The sequence below is a fragment of the Seriola lalandi genome, unplaced genomic scaffold (assembly GCF_002814215.2).
Source record: "Seriola lalandi dorsalis isolate HSWRI2012SDOR001 ecotype SW California unplaced genomic scaffold, Sedor1 jcf7180002052092, whole genome shotgun sequence".
Lineage (NCBI taxonomy): Eukaryota > Metazoa > Chordata > Actinopteri > Carangiformes > Carangidae > Seriola > Seriola lalandi.
Window position 1 is genome coordinate 104,547 of NW_019522645.1, and position 11,340 is coordinate 115,886.

At 40.8% G+C, this 11,340-nt stretch overlaps 1 protein-coding gene across 4 annotated transcripts in view; it reads right to left on the bottom strand.

Moving 5' to 3' along the window:
- The window catches only part of LOC111649941 (3',5'-cyclic-AMP phosphodiesterase 4C), a 97,318-nt gene that overhangs the window by 50,316 nt on the left and 35,662 nt on the right, over window positions 1–11,340 (bottom strand). Inside the window, exon 1 of one of the 4 annotated variants that reach the window (XM_087172139.1) lies at window positions 2,103–2,687. The exons of 2 other annotated variants lie outside the window; for them this stretch is intronic. In XM_087172139.1, the coding sequence (XP_087028265.1) occupies window positions 2,103–2,338 (236 nt within the window). In that variant the 5' untranslated portion in view covers window positions 2,339–2,687. Of the gene's footprint in view, window positions 1–2,102; window positions 2,688–11,340 lie in introns of those variants that run through there. One more of the 4 variants, XM_023399643.2, reaches the window with a different exon arrangement.

The following is an 11,340-nucleotide window of genomic DNA, read 5'->3' on the forward strand; positions in this document are numbered from 1 at the left end:
GGGGGGGGGGGGGGGGGGGGTCTCCCTCTGAGGTCCACAAGCAGCTGACCACACTGAGAAGTTTAAACCTGATGCGAGCGACCGGCGTAATGACAACACTGAAATGTAACGATGGATGACGTAAATACACACACCGTATTTACAAGCTGCCTCCTCTACAGTTCCCGGCAGACAGCCAGGCAGGCAAACAGTTACAGGGTATGGGGGAGGGGAGGGAAAGGCATTCAGGTATACTGTTTACCTGATGAAGGATGTTTTGACGTTGTTTTAAATAAATTCCTGTACAGCTTTTATGAAAACTATATAGCTATGCTGGTAGCTGCTTGCTCTTTTTTTAACTGTAATGACTAACATTTTATTATATGTATTTATTATAGTGCGTTAATATACTGTAGGTTAATGGTGGTGTTACTTGAAGCTTTGCTCTGCTCAGTGAACTCAGATTTCAAAGGATAAAATAATTGCTCCCATTTACTCTCTGGCACATCTGGTTAAATTTGGTTAGCTTTAATTACCTTCCTCAGAAAGGTCGGTGTGAGTTGGACGGGCAGGGGAGCTGTGCTCATCAGAGTTTAATAAGAAATGTGTCAGTTGAATGTGGTTGAACAGTAACTGGATTAATGAAGAGCAATGAGAGGAAGCAAAGGTGCAGATGGTGTCTGTGGTCGGCTCCATGCATGTAACCAAAATAACTCCAACGGGAATGACACTGCATCATAAGATCAACGTTCCTCTGGGTTTTCAAAGGTTCATAAAGGCAGTTTTTTTTTTTTTCCTTTTGATGTAACGTGTGAATCTATGACGAAACTGACAGCAAGGTTTAAAACCACAGGAAAAAAACAACACTACTGTTGCAAACAGCCTGCAGCCACATGAAAGAAACCGTCGCAGCCATATGGTGACAACAAGTCAATGATATCAAATGACTTACAACAACATAGTTGAGATAGCTGTGGGAAATGCCATTACTTCTCAGTATTAAGATGAAAGAGCAACACTGTGAGCGTTTCTACAAAAACAATCAAAATGTTGTTAAAGCTCATTAAATAACTTTCCACAAATAACTGATTTGAACAGTTGTTCACGAACATCAGCATATGCTCCTAAAAATAGTTCTTACCGTGTGTTTACAGAAGAGGCTGAAAAATGATGGCTTAAGACAGAAGGATGATTTTCCTTCGGCGCAGCTTTCTCACCAATTCCCTCAGTTGACCTAGAGGTCATGGTTGTGTACATGGAAAATCTACACACCATGTCACTACCCGGCAGCACGTCTTTTTTTCTCGCGCTGACATGGTTAGTTTCTATTTTAGAGATCAGAAAATGACTTAATAAAGTCACTCTGACATCTATAGTTGACATTCAGTTCTGAAATGACTGATAATCTCCATCAATCACATTACATCGTGGGGCTCAACATAACATTTGAGTTATTTGAGACATGAAATACCAATTTAGGCAACTCGAGCTATCAGCTAATCAGCTTTGATCTGTTCTGACGTAAACGAGACACATGCTGCCTGATTTCAGTCATGAGGAATGAAATGAATGAAGGTGTTGCATTAAAGGTCAACACTGTATTCACTGTGGTGAGGTGTCTCTAATCTCCCCCTGCCTGTCTCCGACTCCAGGTGTTCTGTTTAGAAGTGCGTATGCTGCTATAGTATCCTTTCTCCTCACTATTTGACCTGCGCCAGGCCTGCTGAATGCAGCGATGAACACCTTAGGCACAAAACAAGACCCTCTCTTTCATCGCAAGAACAACGAGGTCCATTGAGATGACACCAGCCCCGACGTCAACAAAATCGTGACTTCCCACAGTTACCTTCTTGTCAGACAATGGGGCTTTTTTTCTCAAAGCAAACCCATGACACACATGTTGATAACGTGCACAAGCAGCTAGTGTCATACTGAGACATGCCCCATTACCTATCAGCCCCTGAAACAAATGCATGTACTTGAGTTTATTCAAGTTCAGCAGGGTCACAATGTCTAAAAGACCGAAGATGACTTATAATCAAACTTGGAAATGATCTTATCCATGTACGACAACAACTTTCCTGCAAAAAAAAAAAGTGTAATATCTTCTGTGTTAACGCTACCTGGGTGTGTGTGCCAAGGTGAAGCGCCTCTGCAGGGCAATGTTACGGTTCATCAGGAGTTTGCGGAACAGCAGAGGAGAGTGGCGGGGGGAGTTTCGAGGAGAGTCACAGGGGGACATCCTGGGGGATCCGCAGGGCGAGCCAGACGTTGACTGCGGTTTCAGCTTGATGGGCTGAGTGCTGCTGCATGGGAAGGGACCAGCCTCCCCGGAGCTTTCGCAGAGGGACTCGCTCATGCTGCCGTGCAAAGGGGGTTAAGAAAGCCCTTGTCTTATGCTGACCTCTTGTGCAGCCCTCTCAGTCCTGACAGGTAGTCCACGTCGTCCATCTCAGCAGCATTCTTCATAAAATAACCCCCGGGTCTGTCTTGTAGTGATGCACTGCATATTCAGAGACACTTGTGGGAATCTTTAAACTCTCCTGATCCACTTTTTCTTTAGCGCTTGACAACCTTCATTACCTTTCTCAGCCGAGCTATCTGCAAGCTCTGTTGATGGACACGGACACGAGTGCAGGATTGAGCCCTCCCCTGAGCGGTAAGCTGTGTTTACATAGCACTGAGCCCTGCCTAAATATGGCCAGGCCTGAATTATAGCGTTGTTAGCTCGTATCACCGGTGATCTAGCTGTGTCCAGCACTCCCTTCATGCAGGAGTAAACTGGCAACCACCAAGCACAACAGTTTACATCTACTTTTTCTTCCTCAGTCCATCAGTGCACAAACATTAACCAGTGATTACAGCTCTGCGTGTGTGTAGACACATGCCAGAGCTGTGTGGTGTTGAGAGGCTGCAGCCTGGATAGATTTTCATTACGCTGGTCAGAGGGGCCCCACTCTGTCTAAAAACAGAGCCCGCTTGAGATAATAGATAACAGGAACTCTGGAAATGTCACTTAAACTTTTACTGGTATCTCCAGTGAATAGTGCTTTCCCAGAGGAGATGGGGGGGTGATGGAAAAAACAGAGATCAAGCAGAGTTTCATCTTTGACCCACAGACGGCCACTGACCCAAACCTCCTCTACCCAAAACAAAACCTTGTGAACGCAGCCAAAATACACAAACATACGTAAGTCCTAACTCTGCTTGTACCTAAACATTTCCCTTGATAAGTAGCACACTCTAAACACAAGTTGCTCTTACCTTACATACACAGTTCATTCAGTCACCTCACATGTAAACCACAGTGTTTTTCTCATCTATTCCCAACAAACATCACATCAGACCGGTTGACACTATGGTCATTTTCAGGGATTCAGAGATCACGTTGACTGTGTGTCAGAGTTCATCTGCATGTATGTGGGTGACAGGAGTGTTTGTCCAGATGCTTATCACTGATGTGCTTAAGATGGCAGCAGACAAAAGCAAATATGACCCTCCCACTGGAATATTTTGACTATAACCGTGATGCTTTTTGTAAGAGCTCTATTTCTGTCTGTTTCACAACCTCCACATCAGCAAATTGATCAAGGAAATGGAGAAAATGAATCACAAGCTGAATCTCAAATATGCATGTAACTGCTTCCTTCAGTATTTAAAGAGTTTAAATGATTTAATCCAAGATCTTCATTCTTTTTGCGTTCCTCTTCACCATCTTTATAAAAGTCTTCACTGCTGCGCTGCTTCGGCACTGCAATTATCACAGATCACCTGTCGATCAAACAGTGTGACTACAATGTCCGTATGCTGGTGTGTTATGCTGATGAAGTCTGAGTTTCTGTGGGTAGTGCTCGTTCCTTTGTCTGTTCAATCGTGGCAACATGAGAGCGGCCCACCAAGTGTTTAGAAAAGCAAATGTGGAAGTCCTTGTTAACAGCCTATAGGTTAAATCACTGTTATTAATGGCAATGTGACATTGGGAGCTGAGTAATGTGATTAATACTCATAACCTACAATTACTGCCTTTTAGTTATATCTCTTAAGTATCTAAAGAGGTTTGACATCCTTATGGCACAGCAGAAAATGAGTTTTTGTCATTATGTCTCTCTGTCCCTCTACATCCATTTTCATGAAGCATTAAAGTGGTGAGATAGAAGGGCTCTTGAGCCGCAGGGGCCGCCTGCCAAAGTACTGATTTAACTCAGGAGGGGTAAGGAGGGGTCACTGCAATGAGCTCACTAACAAAAACACAGCTGTTGTATGAAATGCTGCCAAATGTGACCAGCAGATGGTGCCCACGCACAAACACCGATACACACATCGCTGCACACAAATATGAGAATCACCCACATGACATGAACTCAGGAAAATGTCAAATCATCCTGAGGGATTTTTGACTTGGAGAAAATCCACTTTAGAGCATGAAGTTTTCTTTGCATTTTCTGGAGGAGACGTTTGTGCAAAAACACATTTCAGCATCCTCAGCATAGGAGGACCCGGTGCATTTTGAAGCTTTAACCCTGGAAATGCTCCACATCATCTGCTAACACAGTCTATCATTATGCCTGTGACTGAGTCGGAGGTTGGCTGAGGGGGAGAAAATAATTAAAAACATTTTTTAAAAAAACTGTAGACTGCGTGGGTCCAGTCACTCAAACGGTTGCTATTATGAGTTTATAAAGGGAAAAGACGAGGTGCTGCGTCCCATGTCTTATTTTTTTTTTTTAATGACTAATGCCGCGATATGTGGAACTATTTATTTGACTGAGTCACACACCGTTCCTCCTCCCACCAATAACACCAGATCAAACTCTCGCTCACACAAATTCATTTTAAAACACACGGACAGAACTTGCGGCCTTGGGAGTTGAGAGTAAACACACTGCTTTATCCATTAAGCTCCAGTGTCTGTAGGTGTAACTGCATCATATTGCTTGTTGTATACTCAGCCAAGGACTTTTAATAGAAAAAAAAAGCACAGAAACAACTTAACTACATAACAACCGTTTCATTTGATTGACGCACTTCTCTCCTCCGAAGCCAGCTGCAGCTCCCATTGTTGCTCTCTCAAGGCTGTGTTTTTAATAAAAAGAGATTTCCTTTTAATGTGTGTGTATTTTCAGCCGTTAAACTTCCATAATGAGAGACTCTTCAGGATCTTTGCGGTGGTGCAGTAGAAAGCAGCTTTCTCAGGCGGTGAGTGGAGATTTGGAGGTTATTTGGAAGTAAGTGGATGTAGAGGTAGGCAGCAGTTCAGCAAAGAAAAAAAAGCACCAAACTTTATCTGATACAGACACAACAACAAAGACAAAGGATTAACCAGGCAGTTTCTACTGCACCTTTTTCATAATAATTGCTATTTTTCTTGTAGTTTTTCAGTCATTTTGGGACATAAACCAGTAGTGAGCTGGATGTGGTTATGGAGGTCCATGTGCTGCAGGCGTCAAAGTGACATCCATCAAACGATGCAGCGTTACATGACACAGCGAGTGTTTGTTGCACTTCAGGCTGCTTAAGGCAGCGACACCTTGGTTTTTACACCTCTTTGCTGTGTTCAGTGTTCACATTATTTGAGCTTTGCCACCTTTCAAAAACGCAACCAATCAGATTAGAGATGACTCCAGTGCTTAGATTGGGAATTGTGTTTTGTGTTGTTTTTCAGAAGAAAAAATTAGTCGTTCCATAAATGACATGACAACATGTCAGCAGCGAGTTGACACTGATTCTGTGTTCAACTGAGCAGTAAGTGCAGCGCAGACTAAGTATGGCACTGTGTGTGTAAAAAGCCTCAGGACTGATGATGGTTCATCAAGGAGCGGGAACTTGACAAACTGAAAGATACATTGCATATTGTAACATGTACAGAAGAATAAGTTCATTTCAGCATCATGCTGTTGTTTACACAAAGAAATGTGAGTTTTCAGCCAAACCATCAAGGTCAGCCTTTTCACAGCGAGGACTTATCTCCGGGATTAACTATTAATGTTTCCTCCAGGGCAGAATTTCATTACTGGTGGCATCTAAAACATCTGAATCTCTGCACATTCATTTGTGAACGTCTTTCTAAAAAGCATGGAGGGACACAAACATTTAGAGAGGCTGTGGCTCACCTTCAGTAAAGGGAACTTGAAGCTGCACATACTGTATGTACACACACATTTGATCCTGCTGACTACCTGAGTGAGAAACTGATGTACTATACTATTCTCTCATCACATCATAGAACAGCAATGCCCACTCACACTGTTAATGTGAGTATGTAAATAAACATACATACAATTTAAAGAATAGGTTAACATAGATGAAATGAAACCAAATATTAGTAGATATTAAATATTAAATATTATTAAAACATGCTTTATTCCAACTTGAAAAAGATGGAGGCCAAAAATACTTATTGGAGATTATATGTGTATGAATTCGTCACAAAAGTGTTTTAATAATAATGATTCAAACGTCAGCCAGCTGCTGCTTTGAAAAGGCTTTAGCCCTCTCTCTCTCTCTCTCTCTCTCTCTCTCTCTCTCTCTCTCTCTCTCTCTCTCTCTCTCTCTCTCTCTCTAACATCCAATATAAAACTTCATTAACTTTAACCTTAGCTAACCACCATCAACAATTAGCCTATTATGGTTATGAGCTCCAAGATATCTAATCAAATATGATGAAATTAGTAATAAAATAACAGATTACAATGTATAACCACCAGATGATTCCAGAATTGCATTACAAGGAATCAAGACATCAACACTTAGATAACACAATGACCTCATATCATAATTACAGCCACGACCACACTGGAAACTAATAAATCAATTAGAAACTAAACAGTCAAAAAACTTCACAATCTACCTCATTCGTCATCTTTCTGCTCAGACACTGAGAGAGATAAATGCCACAGACAACATAATCACTCTGGGAACTCTCTCACAATAATACAATGAATAACAGCAGCAACGACAACACTGACACTGGTAACAGTAACTACAATGAAAATAAATATTTATTCATTTACTTGTCCCAGACGGCCACCTCTGTCGTAGAGGACAAAAAGGGAGCTACTTGAGCCACTATAGTCTTTATAATTAGCATTTTACTTTGAAGGAGGATCGCATGTCTCCACAGCACTTTAAAGGATAAGGCTGGTAGTATTCTTCATTTTCATTACTGCCAACAAATTCCATATAAAGACTAGTTATGTGTTAGGTCGTCTATCAATACTTCCCAAAGCCACATCAGGCTTTGGCTACACAGAAGCTACTTGTTCCTACGATCAATCGTTAATTGAATAGTTGATAAAAGACCATAAATTGGCAACTATTATTATAATCAATTCGTCGTTTAAGTTGTGAGCAAAACAAATGGCAAATATTTGATGATTGCAGATAAATTGAATATTTTGGGTGTTTTGATTTGTTGTTTGGACAAAACTAGACATTCAATGATGTCAAAAATATCACCAGACGTATACTTTAATTAGCTTATTATTTTTCAGATAATGGTGATACAAAAATGTGATTATTTGTTTCATTTGTACAATTACTGCTCTCCGTCCATAATGCTCTGGGAATTTAAGATTAATCTGCAGATGAACTGCTCGTAAGTTACTTATAGATACGGCTATTGAATTAGGTGCAATGAAAAAGTAAAAGGGGGAAAAACAGATATGATTAGGTTACAGAGTGAGGACAGACGCGCAGAGCTGAGCGGTGGTAAGCGTGTCCAGATGGAATCGTCTAGTCCCAGCCAGCTCCTGCGAGGAAGAGGAGCCAGGAACATGAAGAGGCTCATTCTGGACAACTTCCTCTGGAAAAGGCCAAGAGCTGGGATCACAGCCAGCATCCTATGTTGCAGAGACTCTCCACAGGGCTTTCAACACGTTCCTGCTGATCAAATGACTGCAGATCACATCCCCCCATTTATATATCTGTCGGTGTCTGTGTTCAAATGTTACACCTTTGCTTTATAATGGCTGACTGTGGAGCAGGAATGAGCCTTGTTATGGTCCCTGACGGATCGTCTGCGTGAAACTGGAAATAACATCAAATAAATATATATTTCATACCCTCGACCCGGGCACTATTATTTTTAGATTAATGCTATGTTTGTTGAGCATACTAATTGTGCTAAATACATTTAAATTAAGGACTAGTCATTCATTAATTTAGGACATTTGCTGATTATTCAAAATTACTCATTCATCACATTTTGCAGCCGGCGTTGAGCTTTGACAGGCAATTATGATGCTAAAGATAATTAAATACCAACAAAAAAACACAATGCTGAACTGATTTCAACAAAATCTACTTCTACTGCCTCTGAATGTTTCCTAATGAAGGTTAAGTGTGCTCTGATGATCTATGAGGTAAAATAAAAAAGAATATACCAGTGGTTAAATTATTTAATGATAAGGGGAATTATTCATGACAAGCATCACAACATAAGTCAACTACAGGTACTGGCAAACAGGAACAAGTATTGACAGCTATACAGTATAATATGCATGTCCACCACCGTATAATAAGGCTTTAACTTTTTATTCAAAATTCAAAGTCAAAGGTCATCATTAAAGATCTGTTATAATCTGTATGAATTCAAAATTCACCCAGTACTCATCCATGGTGGGAAAGGTGCTGTCAATCTGAACTACTGTATGTCCTGTACGTATTTAATGTTGTCTTAATGCAAAACAGAGGGTTGGGGTTAGGCAAGTCCTGCACACACTCTAAGTAACGTGTGATAACCTTAGAGTTCAGCTGCCTTGCAACCGCCTCACAGAGAAATGATTGAAACAGCAAATCTGAAGTCATCCAATTGGATTAGTCACTCAAGTGAGTCAGGGAACGCACCACGAAAGACTAGAACCACATTCATTCTACGTGGGCCTGCTTTCACACTAATTTCAACAATTTGTGCTCTAGTTGTCATTAGTTCAAACTTGATTTTTTTGAAAAGCCCCTTTGTACACAAGGTTGACCATGCAACTTAATAAACCCTCTCTCTTAAATATATACACTTTGTAGCTAGCACTGTTTGCAGTTAGACTTTTCCTGCTGCACCCTCCAACGACCACAATCCATCACACTAAACCAGCCCACAACCTGCAGGCTCTGTGAGTCACATGTCATTTTACTGGGCCCTAAATGACAACTTCAGGAAAGGATTTGCATTATACAGAAATAGCAAAGTGGTGCATGTGTGGTGGCAAACACTATTGCAACTTCATTCTTACCTGCAGCTATAGTAGCAGTATAGCCACTAGTCAGTCTTGCCCATGATTATCACAAACATCTCCAGGTAATTACACGCCCTCAGTCACTTCTATCAGCAATCTCATCTGAGCTATAAGCCTGAAGTAGAGCAATTCTCATCTCACAAGAGTCCACAACATGAAACACATCTGTCACACATGAGGGCCGTCCATATCGTCTTATGAAATGGTAAACCTGATGGAAACTTCTCAGCACTGTTGAGTAGTCGTTTGAGTAGGTAATTTTCAACCTGTCACTTGGACCTTATGTTTATATAAAACTAATTAACAACAGAAAATATCTTCTCAAGGAAATGTCATTTGATTGGATGGATAACATTTTCTCTTGAAAAGACATGTTAATCACATCTGGCAAGTTGCAAATTAGTCTTATGACTTATCATTAACATGTTCACTGACAATGTATTTTATATCCGATCTTGCAGTTATATATCCATTTATAGTGACAACAGCATTATTAAACATTTTGCGAACCCCAGACTCTGGAGTGACGCCCGTAATCCACCTAAATCACTTCCTGATTAAGGTGCCATTCATAAAGGTGATGCTTCATTAATTCATTTGGTTAATTCAGTCATTTGTGTTGGTATTTCACATGAGTATACTTAATATGGTGCATTACACTACCATATTAAACATATTATTTTATTGTACAACAAACTTCACTAAACTATTGGTTATTAGCAAACAAGCTTCAGCAGAACAAGGCCTGTCAATGTATCTCACTGTTTTCTCTGACCACAACTTTTCTCTTAAGGTGAGGTGACTCTGATGAATCTGGCAGCCAGACTGTCAGCTAGCAAAAGACCGAGACATCACATCTTTGATTGCACAGCATCCGATCTAACTGTCTGTCAGGGTCTGCTGCATCTCCTAGGAAACTGTGAGCTCCTCAACAGCAAACAGTATGATATTATTCAAACAGGACGTCTGCTGAGGCTCCATCTCCACCTGGTGACCTTGCAGGCACCTGGAGCTGCAGCCACTGAGCTTGTGTAGTTAAACATTGCAGGTTAGACAATAATTGCCCAGGTCAAAAGAAAAAACCTCTGAATGGAAACACAAGTGATGAAGGTGAAAATATTTAGATGATGTTTCGTGTGATTCATGACTGACAAGGCTTCACAAAAACTCGAGGAGTTTGTCAGATGAGGAACCCTCCGGTAGAGGGTCCTTAAACAAACTCAGCTGAGGGAATTCAAAGATGGAGGACTACTTTTACTCTATATGGCTCAATATACTGCTGAAAGAGAAGATCACATCAAGGCCAACACAGGAAAGGAAGGCCATATGGCAATTAGTTTGTTCTGCAAACACTGGGTTGTTTTTATGAGAATCTGTCACTGCTTTGGTTTTCTCAGCAAACACGGCACAGCTAACACAATCAAGGGGCAGCAGTCTACAGTCACAGAGGCTCTGAGGAAGACACAATGCATGGGTGGGGGGGATTCAAAACACAACAAAGACAGGGGGATGAGTCTGGGAGGAAATGTCATCTGACTCGCTATATTTTCAGAGTAATTTAATCAAATTTTTGGGGTGACACATCCATCCTGCATATAATTCTTTTTTCTTACAAATTGAACAGTGATTATCAAGCATTATAACGTTCTGTCCTGTAGTATGACATGCTGTGATCTAATTCTGTTCCTGTCAGTAAGAGTGGGATTTTTGTCAGCCTGTCTTGTTAAAAACATAAAAGTTATGATACTCAAGTCAAATTCTGAAGAGCATTGCAATAAGAAATGACACCCATGTTAACAATCCCAGTCCTAATGGTCTCCCTCTTCCTCAATTCGTAGCTCTGCTGTACAAAGATAGTATTAAGAGCATATAAAATATATTTTTCTGCAAAGTTATACGACTTGTAAATTTGATGTTGTGTTTCCCTTCCTTGGTAAAATCAGTCTCTTTCCTCATGTCTCTCTCTAACCAAACCTATTTCCTTTTAAACCACAAATTCAAATTTCTGCTCCTCTGTTTTTCACAGCAGGCGAGATTTCCCTCTGTGAATCAGTGGATTTCAGCTCCACTACGATGACCAGTGACTCAGGGCTCCACAAAAACACATCACCTGGTGAGAAAAGACAGGCAG